At 35.4% G+C, this 17,282-nt stretch overlaps 1 protein-coding gene across 4 annotated transcripts in view; it reads left to right on the top strand.

The window, feature by feature from the left end:
* Positions 1 to 17,282, top strand: part of EFR3A (EFR3 homolog A) — a 175,465-nt gene that overhangs the window by 29,685 nt on the left and 128,498 nt on the right. For 3 of the 4 annotated variants that reach the window (XR_010936122.1, XM_067711239.1, XM_067711238.1), the window contains exons 2-5: positions 4,818 to 4,894; positions 7,101 to 7,228; positions 8,467 to 8,617; positions 13,232 to 13,353. Coding sequence is in view for 3 of the 4 variants with exons in the window: in XM_067711239.1 (XP_067567340.1) it covers positions 4,818 to 4,894; positions 7,101 to 7,228; positions 8,467 to 8,617; positions 13,232 to 13,353 (478 nt within the window). In the remaining variant the exon portion in view is untranslated. Of the gene's footprint in view, positions 1 to 4,817; positions 4,966 to 7,100; positions 7,229 to 8,466; positions 8,618 to 13,231; positions 13,354 to 17,282 lie in introns of those variants that run through there. The other variant, XM_067711240.1, reaches the window with a different exon arrangement.

Below are 17,282 nucleotides of genomic sequence, written 5' to 3'. Positions count from 1 at the left end.
GTTTAATAATAGACATTAATATTGTAATTATTATTTTTTTAATAGTGTAATTATTAATAATTTAATACTGGAGATATTACTATTTCCAGTTAGATTTAAATTATCATTGGTAATATAGTTAGTTGAAAGCATAAGTAACTTATTTTAAAAGGGGTCTTAATTAATTATCCAAACTCCCAGACTTACAAAGCTGCATAGGAAAGCAAATGTCATCACAAACTAGGAGTCCTCACCGGTGGACCAACCACTTAGATTATTGGCCCCATTAAGCAGAATTCTCCCAGCATCCCTGTATGCCCATGTCCCCGATCCATGGCTTCTGTCAGCTCAGCCATGAGGTTTTCTGTGCAGCTACTCAAGTCCTTCTGTGAATGCCTGTTGGATCAGGACGGGTTGGAAATTATTTCTGACACCTCACCATGAAAGAAGGAGGACGATAGAGGTCGATACATTTCACTCCTGCCTGAGGCGAGGACTAGGAGATGCTGGTGAATCCACATGGTGTCTTGGGTGTCTTTAAAGAAGAAATGGTTAATTTAGGAGAGCAGAATTTACCAAAAAAAAAAAAATTTCCAAAAGGTTTTTTATATATATATATATATATATATATATAATGTTTTTAAAGTGGCTTCTATATTCCAGGCAATTTTTTATATTGATTTAGTACTCCTAACCCTGAGAGATGGGTAGGATTTTTCTGTTTCCTCACTAAGGCTCAGAGAGCATTATTGAACAGGTTGCCCCATGAGCCTGTGTGCACACCACTGTAATATGCAGCTTGGCACTTTTTTTTGGGTCATAATTTTTCTTTCCAGCTATGCCCCAGTTCCATTTTCCCATAGTTCACTTACCTACTTGAGACTTCCTGTTTCTCCTCCTGCTATATCATACGTAGGGTTCTAAATTCCATATGCTGCAGGAGGAGAATGGTGAATTACCTTGTCCTTTATGTGTTAGAATTAAATTTAAAGGAAGAATTCGTATTGCTTAGACCTGCCAGTTGCTTGAGGCTTTCTTGTGATATGCTTAGCCCCTTTTTCCTTTGGACAAGATGAGGTTGGGAAGCAGAAAACTGAGGAGTTTGTTGGAAGGGATCAGAAGCTAGGATGAGGAGGAATTAAAGGAATGCTTTAAGAAAACCATATAAGTTTATTTTCTTATTCAAACTATATGAAAATCTATATTTAGTAAACTAGCAATACAATACTTTAATAGTATCTTGTTTAAGCTGTTTGGCCTTGTCAGCAGAATTTGATAGGGATATTATCAAGTTCTCCATAGCTTTATATTTGATGTCAACACGTTAGCTAAGTTACAGTGTATTAGAACCTTCTGCTAATTAATTACAAGTAAAGTGAACTAGGCGCTTCCTGCACAGTAGGTAAAAGGATCTAAGCAGGAAGATCAGCTAGAAAATCGTCTCCTACAACATGAAGGACTATGTTCAGGTACCTGCAGCTGAACTCGAAAAGCCTTATGAACTGACTTCAGCAAGGGAGTCACCCACATTTCTGTGCCTCAGTAGGTCCAATGATTTTATTTTACTTGTTCTTGTGGTGTTTATAAGTACAGAATTGTCTTATTTAAAATAGAGTTCTTTTGTGATTACTGTTACCACTCACTTTCACCTTGTATTACCTTCAGTATGTTATCATTTTATAGAAACCTGAGTAAATTGAAGCTTTCAAATCTAGTTTCATCTGTCTTCTCTATAGTTGGTAAGTTTTCATGCATAGTAAGTGGTCAAGAAGTTGTTTTTGTTTTGTTTCGTTTTGAACCTCCTGGAGAAGCTCACTGTGATTGTTTATTTCCCTCCATGGCAGTGCATTCCTCATCTGTTAGCCAGACTCATTCCTGCAGTCATGTTCATGGGTAGTGGTTTGTGGAGAGCTAAAATGTTTAAAGTAATTTAGAAATTGTCTGGTACTTGAATTCAGAGTGGCAGTTACCCTTTAAAGTCATCAGATCTGCTTGGAATCTCAGCTCCTCTCCTTACCGGCTGTATGATATGGGACAAATGGGCCTCCCTTAGCCTCTGTTTTCTCGTTTATCACACAAAGGTGAAAATAGCACCTCAGAGAGCTGCCGTAGGAGTACATGAATGATGCTGTAAATTACTTAGTGTAGTGCTGCACACATCACATTCAGAAAACAGCAGTTACCCCACTGGTTCTCCTCTTGTTATTGAAGGCTTGTTGTGAACCACATGTAAAATTTGTTGGAGTTTTAGATGATTAATTCTCAGCAAAGGTTGTCACGTTGTTGGCAATACTATCTCAAGGGCCCTCAAGCACCTCTGCTTACCCCGATTATAAGTACTTACAGCGTTACTAGTAATAACTACCATTTTATTGAATGCTTACTGTGTATTACACCCTTAATAAGAACTTTACATATAGTTTTATTTCATTTTCCCAATAAATATGAAGAAGGCGTTATTACACCCATTTAACTGATAAGGAAATGTAGGTAAAATAAGAGAAGGTAACGTGCCTTCCTAGGTGGACAGTGAGAGACCTTGGGTTCACCACGGTCTGTCTGACCCCGGAGCCCCTGCCCTTTAACCCCATGCTACCTATGTCTTTTTACTCATCTGTCTCTTCCAGTACACCTAAGCTTCCTGAAAGTGGGAACTGGATATTATGTGTATTTCAAGTCCCCAGTTTTTGGAAGCCTCTTTAAACTAAAAGCAGTGTATAATATCAGAAAGTATCAATGTGAGACATAATACCTTATTAAGAATTCTTTCTTACCTATTGAAAATTACATAATTTACCATTCTGACAGGAAACTTGAAGCTTTGGGACTTGTTTTTCAGTTCCATTCTCTCTTTGCCATAATAGCAATTTGAATTTACTATATTTGGCCTTGTGTTAGTGATAGCAGAGTATTCATACTAATCTTCTTACCAGGTTATAAGCTTCTTTCATCATTGCAGTTCCTAGCTCAGTGCCCTATATAAGTTAATCACTTGATACATATTTGATTTTAATTTATTTCAGTGTATTAATATTCATCTGAAGTATTTTTATATTAGGTATAGTTGACACAGAGATATGACTTTTGCTTACTTGGCTTTTACCCTTGTTTTTCTTTCTAGTAATCTAGCCTGTGTTTTGCTTTTGAACTTTAAAAAGAGTTCAGGTATTTTGGTGTTAGTCTGAAAAAAATTCCCTAATGGACTCTTTGGAATTTTTTCTTCTATTAAAGTAGAAAACATCCTGAACAATGTATAACATTTTACATTATCAGCATGTAGTGCCTATGTATATATTGCTGAATTATTCACTATTTTTTTTAATAACAAGTTTATGAACTTCTCAAGGGCAGGGATCTTGTCTCTTATACTTTCTTGTATCTGTGGCATCTAGCCACTGATGGTGGCTAGGGACATAGCAGGTGCAGATGAAATATTTGGATGTTGATTGATTTGACCACCAATATCTCTGGGTTTGTGGAAAGAGCATGAGGTTTCAGAGTTAGACATTGGATTCTCACCCAGCCATTGCTGTTGAGTAAGTTACTTGGTCAGTTCTGCTACAGTTTCCACTCTTGTAAAGTAGTAGTGATAAAATACCTAACAGATTTGCTGGAAATGTTAAATAATGTACGCACACTGCTTTATGATAACTAAAGATGCTGTACTTGTCTTAATTCTGTCTTGTTTTTATCAATGTAATGGCTCCATTCTATGACAAATCTGGACTCAGTCTTACATGTTTTGGCCTGTTGGGCACTTAACTTGACGTGGTATATGACTGCATGCATGAGTCATGTATACTTCATGAGCAGAGTGAGGTCTGGAGAAGTTGTCTGTTGAATAACATTACTCAATAAGATAATAGAAGTCTGCTTAAGTCTGCGTTCTCTTAACTTCTAGCTTAAGTGTTCTCTCATACCATATCTTGGTTTCTAAATACATACAAGTGCACACTTACACACAGACACACATACTCCAGTTTCATAAATCATGGGAAGAATTTTATAATGGCTCAAGACCAACATTCCCATTAAGTTATTAGTTTGTAGGACAAGAAAATGGATCCCTCCTACTTACATAGTTCTTTCCAGAGAGTTGATGTGCCTTACCCAAGGTCATGTAGCCATTCAAGTGAAACAATTGGAATGAACCCAGGTCTTCTAATCCAAATCCTTGACCCTTTCCAAGATGCCAGCAACTGAAAATGTATAGAGCAGCCTTTGAGCATTTTTTGAAATTCCTGGACTTTCCCTTGATGTTGATTCTCCCTCACTCTTGTGGTTCCTTTGTATGATGCATCATATAGATACAGGTGTTAACTGTTTTCACCAGCTACACTAGGAGCGAACTGCCATTTTAAGACCATTGTAGCTGGAGCTGAGTGGATGGGGCTGGGCAGGAAAAGTGGGGGTGAGAGAGGTGGAGGTAGGGGTAGGGGCTGCAGAGAGTAGTAGGAAATGAGACCAGAAGGGAGGCAAGGTGGGGTACCAGTTGTGTATATGCTTTATAGGATGAATTGGGCAGGTTTTATGTGAATGTGCATGCATGTGTGTACACACACACATGCCCCAAAACATTTTGAACAGTTTGGTTTGAAACTTTGGAGTAATTAATTAGCATGTTCATTTTGACCTGGTGTCTTTGGGGAGGGGAGGAGAAATTTAACTTTTTCACTTCTTAAGTAATAATTGAATTTGCATGCCTTTTTCTATTTCTGGCTGTTTGAACTTTCCCCCTTTATTTTAAATAACCCATAAATATTCAGAAACTTGAATTTCTAGGTCAGTTTACAATACGATTAATCTCTGTACTTTGTGATTTTATTCTTTTTGAACAGGAGTGTGTTGCTGCTGTTCAGCTTTGCGTCCTCGCTACAAACGCCTGGTGGACAACATATTCCCTGAAGATCCAAAAGTAATTTGATCTACATCTACTGATCCTTCTCTTTGCTGACCCATCCTTCCCCCCTGCTGACCTCCCTAAAGGTTTCCCTAATTTCATTTCTCTACTTTTACTCCCAAATCTCATTATGTACACTACTATTTTTATACTACTCTGTTTTTTTTTAACCTTTAAATGATCCATGCTTGCTTGTCTGACTTTCAGATTCTTTTCTTAGATTAAAGCATAAATTCAGAATGATGGACGGATGATGTTCTTTAGTCTGTATAGTTCCTAAATTCAAGTAATACTCACTTACCAAAAATTTATGAACTAGTGTCAGATCATTTGTATGAAATGCCAAAAGAACACAACTGTGAATACAGACTTGGTCTTCTGCTCTCGCCAAGCTCCTAGACAAGTAAATTGGCAATTACAATATTGTGTGAAAGAATATGTTGTGATAGAGAAATAAGTACAGGGTACTGCTGGAGTAGGTAGGAATGATATCTAATCTGGGCTTGGGAGAAGAAAGACCTGAAGGAAATGAAATCTAGGCTAAGATCCAAAGAATAAATAGGGTTGGCCACACAATTTTCAGAAGAGAATTGAGAAGTAAAGGGAGAATATTCCAGGCAGAGTTTGTTCTCTTTTTACTTAAGTGCTTTTTAATTTTTTATAAAAGTTACTTTATTGTGGAAGACGACTGGTTTCAAAGCAGTTGTCTTTGATTGATTTTGTTTGACACTATCTTAAATTTTCCAAGACTCCTTTAGTCTAGTGTTAACTGGATAGGGACAAAAAAGTGTTACATGGGTTTGACTTCCAGAAGTTGCTTTATTTTAAAATGTAGCCAACCCTAGAAACCTTTTGGTTATCTTGATATTAATTTATGAGATACACCTCATTTTTAATCAAATCTGATTTAAATATTCAGCAATTTGTAGGAGGCCTATCAATTAAATATTTTGCCTGCGAGATATCCTGGATAATTTATGGCATATAAATAACTCTAAGATATGGTACCTGCCTTTAAGAAGCTTTCCATCCATTTGACTGCTATAAAGCGAAAGCATACTAAATATTAAATCACAATGCATAAATCAGTAAGAAAAATGTTAAGTAAAACAGGTGGTAAAGTTTCTGCCTTTATATCAGGGAGGTATCACATGGGTTGGCAATCTCTGTGAAGCATTCTCAGAAGAAATGTAATTTGCTGAACTCTGAAGGATGTACACCATCTGGAGAAGCAGAGATTAGTCTCTTTGTTGCCGGCAAGAGAAAAATCATGGTAAAGTAAGAGATACCTTTGCGAACAAGAGCCTTCAAATGAAGGTGCCTATAGCCTAATTGAAGTGTAATGAGTGATAATTGTACACAATTCCCGATTGGAAGTTTCAGAAGTATCATTTAATAGACTGAATATTCAGATCATTTCCTTAAGGAATCTGGAACATACGATTACTGAAGATAGGTGGAGCGCAGATTAGGGAGGAATGTGAATGACAGACAAGGCACCTGCTTTATCCCCTGTAACTTACAGGCAGTGAGGGAGCTTTGAACACTTTTGATCATGGGAGTGGTGGCAGGTAAATTAGAGAATGGTTACAGAAAGAATCTTTATTTTTGCCAAGTATTTAGATAAGATTTACTTAAATAGCAATCTGTAAAATAAGGTTTAAGGAAAAGGAAAGATTTACATGAACCTTGCATACATATGGCAACCATAAACCCAATTGACTACATTTCTTATTTTTAATTTATTAAACGAACAAATCTTGTGGTATATCCAGAACACGTCCAACAGTAGATACCGAGAGGGCAGAGGTCGACATGTCATAGTCTCTGCCTTCAAAGAGTGCTCTAATGAGGGGAACAAATAACCAAACCTTTTCTTATATTCTTATATAGAATAAAATATATTCTATTCCTTACATACTATATGCAGTTAATTGAGCTATTTTTCTGTAAAGGAAGGTGTTAGAATAATCCATTTCTTGTGAAAGCATATTTAAATGCTTTTCCTAAATGGGGCATTTATTTAACTTTTTGAAAATTCTACATATCCAGAATGGTGATTAGCTCTTAAGAGGCTATATCCAGGAAGGTTCAGCATAAATATGGATTAATTACCAATCCAAAAAGGGGAAATGTGAAGCAGGCAACACTTAGAAATACAAAAAATAAGCATGAAAATATAAATATAACCTATTTCACTTTTTTTTATTTTTATTTTTAGGATGGCCTTGTTAAAGCTGATATGGAGAAATTGACATTTTATGCTGTGTCTGCTCCAGAGAAACTGGATCGAATTGGTTCTTACCTGGCAGAAAGGTTGAGCAGGGATGTTGTCAGACATCGTTCTGGGTAAGGAAACTAATTGCTGCTAATATAGTATCTTTGGAAAATTCTTCCTAGGCTAAATCATCCTATAAATTATTTTGCCATCTAGTCAGGGAAAGATAACATATGGAGAATAAAACATTGTAATATCATATAAGGAAATGTGTAATACCAAATAGATGCTGTAGCTTTTATTACTTTCCTGGTGGTCAGGTTTAAGAATAAACTCATGTTACTTAACGGAGTTGTTTAAGTATCCATTAATTTTTAAGACTTCCCTAATGGAAATAGTAGAAATTGATTCCCTTAGTCTGTCAGCACAGTACTGTAATTTAAAAATCAGTCTCAAAATTGAAAACTATCAGAAATTCTGTTAACGAACTGATTTTTATCACAGCTCCAGTTTTACCTATCAGAGGAGCAATAAAAGAGAGCTATGTTAGGCTTAAGGTTCAGAATATGTAAGCATGCTGATTTGACCTGTGCTAGCTATACATCTACCTATAAATAAAAGTCTGCCATCTTAATCCATTCTCTGTGCTTGAACAGCAGTAACTTTGCAATTTGGTTTATAAATACTTTTCCATATTGTCATTTTATGATACTAGTTTCTTAGAGTATTCCTTTCTCCAAGTGCTATACTGGCTTTCTCTACTTCTGCATTGTTACCATTTAGAGCATTTGATACAAATGTGAGTCTTGATACAAGTAGTTTTTATAGTTGACTGTTCAAGCAAAGTTATCTGAAGTCTGAATTTTAATTTTTAGTACAAGCTTTAAAATCTGATGAATTATATGGTAAAATGTATGATACCTTTCCTTATAATATTGCTGATACTGTTTTATATACTCATATTTACAAATACAAATAGATTGTGTTAGAAATTTAGGCACATTTCTTATAATAACTTTTGGGTTGGATGCAAAGAAATGTGGTTAAAAGCCTGGAAAATGGAGAATATTTGTGTTTACAAAAAAATTCACATGAAGGTAATGTTAAAGAAGCTCTGGGAGAGTTTTTGGTGAGCAGGAGAAAATGGGATAGTACAGTATAGTTTCTGTATACTTCCACATGAGGATTATTTTATAATCTCAAGATCATTTGTGTTGTGTGAAGATTAGGATCTCACTTAGAAGCTGCTAAATTTGCCTTTCTGTGCTCTGTGCATTTAAGTAAACTTATTTTAATTATCCCTATGAAAGTGATTAGGAGAATTAAGAGAGCTAGAGATGTGCTGACATTATTTTTCTCTTATATTTAGGTATGTTTTAATTGCTATGGAGGCATTGGACCAACTTCTTATGGCCTGCCATTCTCAAAGCATCAAGCCATTTGTAGAAAGCTTTCTTCATATGGTAGCAAAGCTGCTGGAATCAGGGGAACCAAAGCTTCAAGTTCTTGGAACAAATTCTGTGAGTAAAACTATTCTCTAATTTTAAGTTTAATTAGCATAACTTGGATTAACTCTTTTTAGAGTGTCTATCTGGTAGAAGCAGATGTTCTGGTCAGGGCATTTGGACAACCAGTACAGTGGTAGATGATTAGAACATTTTGTCTCTAGTTTTTATTGTCGCTGCTTTTGAAATCTGGGATGTTAACCAATCATAAGGAACAACAGAAACTCAGTTGGCCATAAATGGAAGGCTTTTCTTTTCCCCCAGGCCTTCTTATACTACTTCTGAACTATTTCTGCTAACAGCATTCATTTTCTTTTATCCGGAACCATAGTTCGTTAAACATGTGTGGGGTTGGGGAAGGCATATCTAATAAAGAAAATAAAATACAGTGATAACCTTTCTCCTCTTGTCTTTAGTTTCATTGTATAACCTTCAGTCTTTCAGTTCCAACTTCATCTCTGAGGAAGCTTTCAGGCATTCAACCAATCTATATGTTCCCATCCAGATTTTTATCAACAAATAACAGAGTCATATACTACCTGCTATTGTTTATAGATAACTGTTTTGTGGTTAGGAAGTGTAGGGGGTGACTGACAGCATGGATTCTAGGGTTCGACTGCCTTTCTTTGAATTATGCCTGTGACACTTTCTAGCTGTGTATCTTGGGCAAGTTATTTAACCTCTCCTTGCCTTAGTTTTTCATCTGTGAAATGAAGATAATAATAGTACCGATCTTGGTACTCCTGTTGTGTGATATGAGTTAATACAAATAAAGTTCTTAGAGCAGTGTTTGGCACTGTTAGTTATTGTTGGTAGTAATATAATGTTTTTCTTTTTTTGAAGCAAGAGTATGTAAATAAAATCCTCATTAAAAAGCCCTTAATATGATTTTGTCCATTTGTTTCAGAGGGAAAATATTGGCTATTTCCAAGTGCAGTTAGGTGGTGTGACAGGCTCCATTTCTGGCAACATAGCTGCTTATGCTTCTCCTATTTCCTTTACATTTAGGTGAGGAAAGTTCAGGGGAAATTTTTTAAAAAATTTTATTGAAGTATAGTTGATTTACAATGTTGTGTTAATTTCTGCTGTACAGCAAAGGACTGAGTTATAGATACATATATATATAAATATACCTTTTCATATTCTTTTCCATTACGGTTTATCACAGGATATTGAATATAGTTCCCTGTGCTATACAGTAGTACCTTGTTGTTTATCCATCCTATATATTAGGGGAAGTGTTTTAATTTTTAATGGTTGTGGGGGAAGGAGTTTCAGTGTAAATCTCCAGACATTTCTTTACTTCAAGCCAGCAATGCCATTAGAATTCCTTTAATGACTCATTTGGGAAAAAGACAAAATTCTCCAGTTACCTACTTTGACTTGAATGAATTGTATTAAATGAAATGCTGTATTATCTTGGCCAGCATTATTTATATAGTATTCCCTGGAAGTCTGATTTTAATTCCTTAGTGGTGCTAAGCTGTCAAACGTGACTGGTACTGATTTAGTCCCTTTGTATTTATTAGTGGTCTTTGTACATTTTATTTTAATTTGTTGACATTTGCCACTTTGTGCTGATGCTGACTGAGTATAACAGTACAGGATTTATTCAGGTTCTCCTTTGTTTTAGAAATTGTGCTAGGTACTTTGTGTTTTTACCCTTTTTTAAAATTGTGAGCTATTTCAAATATAGAAAAGTATAGAGAATAATATAGCATACCCACATAAACACAGATTCAGGCAAGAAAATTGTTAAGTAGTTAATATATCAATAAATGATAATACATAATTATTGTTATAAATAATAATACATAATAGCAATAAATGTTAACACTCTGCAACATTGGTTCATGTTTTTTAAAAGAAATAATATAGTATATGTTAGATACTTCATATACATTATGTCATTTAATTCTCACAAAAAACCTTCAAGCTTAGAAGTATTATTCCCATTTTACAGATGAGGAATTGAAGCTAAATAACATGTCCAAAGACATAGTGAAATAATAGTGTTATATAACAGGGATTCAGTGCTAGGCCTTTCCTACTCCAAAGCTTGTGTTATATAAGTACACTGTCATTTTTGTGGATTAAAATCTAGGAAAAACAGAGGTTACTTTCCTTTTTTTCTTCCTCTTGTATTCAGTTGATGCATCTCACTTTTCTCAAGCCTTTTGCTAATCTTTACCTTTTCTTTAACTATTGTTGACAGTTGTCCATAGGGCCCAGTCATTTAAACCATTCACTACACTAAAGCAGTGATTCTCAACCAGGGACAGTTCTCCCCCCTCACTAACCCTCACTGGACGTTTGGCAGTGTCTGGAGACGTTTTTGATTTTTCACACCTGGGGTTGGGGGAGTGCTAGTGCCTTCTAGGATGCTGGGCGTGCTGCTAAACATGCTATACGTAATGCACAGGACAGTCCCCACGACAAAGTTTATTGGGTCGAAAATTTAATAGTGCTTACTGTGAGAAACTACATCTAAGATCACAATGCTGCTGCCTTTTGTTGTACCTTTTAAAACATATCTAGCTCTTCACTTAAATTTTTTTTTATTGGAGCATAATTGCTCTACAATGTTGTGTTAGTTTCTGCTGTACGACGAAGTGAATCAGCTATATGTATACATATATCCCCTCCCTCTTGGACCTCCCTCCCACTCCCACACCTATCTGGGTCATCACAGAGCACTGAGCTCAGAGGGGGAGAAAGTAGCAAGGCCTTGTGCTAACTTTTGTTTGGTTCTCATTTGAACTTCTCAACAGCCCTGTAAGTTAAATATTCCATTTCACGGGTCACATATTTTGTTAGTAAATCCAGGATCCAAATCCAGAGCCCTCTAACAGAATCCATTCCTAATCTCTGCGCCATACTGTCTCATTTTTTCCCACTCCTACGTATGATAAGAAGTCTATAATGATAATACCTTTCTTTTTATTGATTCTTCTTAGCACAGGGTGTATAGGCTTAGAATTTGTTAGAGAGCTCCCAGAGTTACAGGAATTAGAAGAGCTTTTCCATAAAATTGGGAAGGAAGATAATATTTTATGCACTTCCCTGGAACATAGCCGCACATGTTTTATTCTGTTCTTTATGCCAAAGGGTGATAGGAGACGCTTCTGTAAATGATCACTCAGATTGTACTTGAGTATTTGTGACTTTCAGTAAGTGAAAAGAGAATAAAGTTTCTCCTAAAAAATTTCTAGAACAATTTAACATTTTAATGGCCAAATTTTAAAATTTCTGATTAATTTTTTTCTAATTTAATATGTGATTTTTGGTAGCAAGTTTGGAAAATGCAAGAAAATCTGAAAGAGTAAACAAGTTAAAGATACCTGTAATTTCAGTATCCAGAAGTAGTCCTTTACTATTTTAATTTCTTTTTAAAATATATTTTAGAAAATGGGGAACATATTGTATATACACTTGTATGTGTTTTTATCATTCACGTTTTTTGAGCATTTCCTGGTGTCATTCAAAGTTTCTTTTTATGAAAAATACAAATATTTGGCTTAATATTTTCTGAAACTCTTCATATGGTCAGTGTGTAGTATGGAATCTTGAAAATTGGAATCAAACCCCTGAACTGTAATGCCAGTTTCACCATTTACTCACAGTGTCATTTTGGGCAGGCAATTTAACTTCTGAATTTCAGTGTTCCTGTCTGTAAAATGGGGATGATGACACATTCTTTACAGGATTGTAGGAATGATTAAATAAGAACTCACGTGAAAACACCTAGTACAGAATATGGTACAGAGTAGGTAATGAATGTCAGTTTCATCTCTACCAGGTGTGGTATTTGTGGTCTTTTTCTAGATAATATGAATCATGAAATTATAATTTAAAACAGATGACTTGGCTCTGGCTGAATTAATTTAAAATACTTTTAGTATCATAATTTTATTTTTTCAAATTTATTCTATGCTTACTTTAGTTTTGTTTCCAGGACAGCTTTAGGCTATTTTAGAAGTAATAAATTACTGAATAAATGAGAAAGCAAATAAGAAAAGAAGAGTACATATTAAGGAATCATATGGCTAGGCCTGTGACTCATGTAGGATATGTAAGATTTCCTAAACATATGGATCTCTCTCTTTTTTTAATCTTTAGAAAAGAGGTAGAATAAATTTTACCATCTCAGTATTTCTTCTTCTATATTGAGTTGGTTCTCTTCAGTTTAGGGCCCTTTTTTCTTGTCCCGTCTCATTTGTATAAATATTATTCATTCATGTGTTATGTAACAACTGTCAAGATTTCCTACCTGAGATTTAAGAAATAAAATTCCCTGAAGGTTTGGGCCTGACTGAGGTTGTCATGGAAACACAGTCAGCATCCAGGAAATGCAGAAGGGCTTTAGAATGAGAGCTCTTGGGAGAGTGGGCTCACTCAAAAGAGACTGCATCACAAAGTTATATTTGATGTTCATAACGCTATATTCTTGATTAGGTAAAGTTCATTATCAAAAACTTCCTTTCGTATATATGTGGCATTTATGATATTTCATATTTCGTTTGCTTTTTACTTGGATATTTCTTTTCGATGTAACAAATAATGAATGAAAGTAAATGTGTTTGTTCCACACTGTCAAAAAGGTGATAATACATCTTATTATTTTTTTAGTTTGTCAAATTTGCAAATATTGAAGAAGACACACCGTCCTATCATAGACGTTATGATTTTTTTGTATCTCGCTTCAGTGCCATGTGTCACTCCTGTGATAGTGATCCAGAAACACGAACAGAGTATGTATTGTTTTATGGTTTATAGTCTTGGAGTTATTTATTGATGAATATTGTGTTTATATATTACATAATGATCACCAAAGGAGATGGGAATATATGCTTTATTCCTGAGGTACAAATTTCATTGCTGTTAGAAGAACTGACTAGAGCAGCAAAATTGAGAGTGGTTTCCTAACTCGGTCAGAATAAAATGCAGAGTCTTTACTGTAACCCAGAATGCGCTTTAATGCTCACCATACCCCAGTGTTAGATCCTGTCATTTCTTCTTCCTTTCACTCTGATCTAGTACATGGATCTCCTCGCTTGCTTGAATACATGAGGCACACTTCTCCCCAGGGCCTTTGGACGGAGTGGTCTTTCGGCCTTACCTCACTTTGTTCAGATTTCTGCTCAGATGTCACCTTATCATGAGAATCCTCCCTCAGCCACCTGTTATTTATTAATATCAACCCTCCCAGTTAAGCTTTATCTTCTCATATCTTGTCTGTTGTCTCTCCTCTATGGAAGATGAACTCCAGGAGGGCAAGGGTTTTGTTTTGAGGACTGCTGTATCACTAGTACTTTGAATATTGCTGAGCACATTACCGGCTCTCAATAAGCACTTTTTGAATGAATACATACATAAATTGAATGAATGAATGACTGTATGTTACGGGATCATTGTCTGACTGAGGTTGTCATGACAACTGATTTGGGCATTTTTAAACATTTCTTCTAGATACATCCTAGTAATAATCTAGAATCAAATACTTATCTGCAAACACAATCGATAGATTGACATGTATATGAAAGTTAAAAATTAAATTCAAAATGACCCTGGTAAATGTAGTTTGAGCTTTACCATAATACACCTAAAAAGAAAGAAACTAACCCAAATTCAGAGTGTTGTCATGAGCAGTCGATAGTCAAGATTGAGCATGTTTTGTGATTTTTACTTTTCTTTTAAAATAAAGGAATATACAGAAAGGTAACTAGTTAGCTTTAAGTATGCAAGCTACAGTGTTGCTTTACACAAACAAAAACAAGTGTAAAAGTTACTTAACTTGGAGAAAGAAAGCTGAGCGGTAATTTAATAGTTTTCAGATATAAGAATTATTTCTGTCTGAGATGCTGTTAGTATAATTTTTGCTTGGTATACTATAGGCCATTTAGGATCCTGATGTTATTCCTTTATTACGGGTGTAAAGCCTTATAGAAAAATAGAGATAACTATAACTATCTTATAATAATAAATTTCCTGTTTCTCCCAATCACTGCTAAAGTCTCTTTTTCTCCCTAAAGGATATTCAAAAAATGTTTTATAAAACTGTTCCCTGTTCTCAGAAGCTGGTATTAACTTGTTAATGGGTCAAAAGGGTATAAAAATTAGCTAAATAAAATGGCACGTTTTGTTCAAAGTTGTAACAATTTTGTTTTCTTTTAAAATACAGAAAATAATCCAGAAGATAGGGGGGTTTTTTTTGTTTGTTTAGTTTGTTCACGTAGGCATTTCCCAATTTTTTGTTGAGGTGGTGAATTTCACATATAAACCAATGTAGGTGAAAAGTGTTTATGATGTTATAGTACCTATGAAAGGATGCATTTTAAAAATTCAAAACTTTTACATAGGTATCTGATTTTTAGGTTTTAGCGCCCCCTAGTGAAAAATCTTGTCTTTTGAACACGTATTTTTGTAACATTTTTCAACTTACAAAAAAGAAACTTGAAATTTTCTGTACACAAATGAAAGGTGGTACTTCGTCTTAATTCTTTATTATATAACATTTGATATTCCAAAATAACACTTCATTTGAATCACTGTGAAACAAATGAGTAAACTAAAATGCTTTAAGATACTTAGAGGGCTTGATTTTTTTTTTCGGCTTCGTTTTTAGTAAAAGCCCTTTTTGTTTTCTTCAGGACTATTTATATTCCTTCTTAGGTTCTAACTTAGATAATTATTATAAATCCCTCTTTTTAGCAATACACTGTCAAATAAAACTTAGGGGGCATGGCCAGTAGGAAATGGGGCTGATAACTGTTAAGATTTTCTTAAAATATTTGACTTGCAAATACTACCTTTGTAGTAATGTTAGGCTTGCCCACTTGTGGTAGCTGCAGAAGAGATTTTCAAGACTTTCTTTTTGTTGTAGAAAGCAGCATGAATAAGACACAGCTTTGTAAAAGGCAAGATTTGTCTCCTAGTTCACTTTCTCACCTGTTCAGTGTCATGTTACCGCCGTATCCCATGCTCCACCTGCTACTACTGAATGTCTGCATTACTTCCCGATGGGTTTCTACGCAGTATCACCCCCTTCCCCACATCTTCCATTCTCTAACCCTATTTGCAGCTTTTGGAAACAGTGCTGGGTAAGCTGAGTAAACTTCTAATGGTGACTATTTCAGGTAGTAACAAAAAAGGAGGGTAAATAACAATCAAATTTGGCCAGAATGAAGGTGTTTCGGGGCAGAGGGGCTACCGTGTTAGCTCTTCTCACGAGATTGTTCTTCCCCAGATTTTATATACTGTTTTCTAGTTACCTTTCTTCTCATCCTTGAACTGATAGATTTTATTTTTAAAGAAGAATGAGGAAGAGCTTGAGGAAGTTGAGGGCTGTGAATTGGGAAGGGAGGATAAGGCAGCATTCTCTCACAGTATGGATAAATATGGATACATTTTAAGTCCCATATGCACACAGTAATGTATATACATCAGGACACACGGATGTATATGTGTATATGTATACGGCTCAGGTTATCGGCACTGCATTTTGATAGTTCTCCTTTGTCATACCTTTTAAGGAACCAGCCTCGTCTTCCATCTAGGTGGACTAAGGGAGGTGAGAGGTTCTCAGGGAGAAAAGTGCATGAAAAGTCTGCAGATGCATTAAGGGTGTTCAGGAACAGTGAGATCCTGTTCTCACTCAGCTGCTGAGACTTCTAGGCAAGAAATGGGAGAGAATCTGGTCCACGTTGGTTTGAATTATTATCATCCACTTAGGAAAACCTTTTTTTTTTTCATTTTTAAAAAAATTTTACTGAAGTGTAGTTGATTTACAATGTTGTGTTAATTTCTACTGTACAGCCAAGTGATTCAGTTATACATACATTTTTTAATATTCCTTTCCATCATGGTTTATCACAGGATATTGAATAAAGTTCCCTGTACTATACAGTAGCACATTGTTTATCCATTCTGTATACAATAGTTTGCATCTGTTAATCCCAAACTCCCCATCCATCCCTCCCCACCCAGCTTGGCAACCACAAGTCTGTTCTCTATATCTGTGAGTCTGTTTCTGTTTCGTGGATAAGTTCATTTGTGTCGTATTTTAGATTCCACGTATAAGTGACATCATATGGTATTTGTCTTTCTTTTTCTGACTTAGTTCACTTAGTATGATAATCTCTAGGTCTGTCCATGTTGCTGCAAATGCTATTATTTTATTCTTTTTTATGGCTGAGTAGAGTATTCCATGGTATGTATATACCACATCTTCTTTATCCATTCATCTGTCAGTGGGCATTTAGGCTGTTTCCATGTCTTGGCTATTGTAAATAGTGCTGCATTGAACATTAGGGTGCATATATCTTTTCAAATTATAGTCTTCTGCAGACACATGCCCAGAAGTGGGATTGCTGGATTATAAGGCAGCTCTATTTTTAGTTTTTTGAGGAGCTCCTATACTGTTCTCCATAGTGGCTGTACCAATTTACATTCCCACCAACAGTGTAGGAGGGTTCTCTTTTCTCCACTGCCTCTCCACCATTTGTTATTTGTAGACTTTTTGATGATGCCCATTCTAACTGGTGTGAGGTGATACCTCATTGTACTTGTAATTTGTGTTTCTCTAATAATTAGTGATGTTGAGCATCTTTTCATGTGCCTGTTGGCCATCTGTATGTCTTCTTTGGAGAAATGTCTGTTTAGGTCTTCTGCCCGTTTTTTG

This window comes from Pseudorca crassidens, chromosome 17 (assembly GCF_039906515.1).
Source record: "Pseudorca crassidens isolate mPseCra1 chromosome 17, mPseCra1.hap1, whole genome shotgun sequence".
Taxonomy (NCBI): Eukaryota; Metazoa; Chordata; class Mammalia; order Artiodactyla; family Delphinidae; genus Pseudorca; species Pseudorca crassidens.
This window is presented reverse-complemented; position numbering and strand designations above follow the sequence as displayed.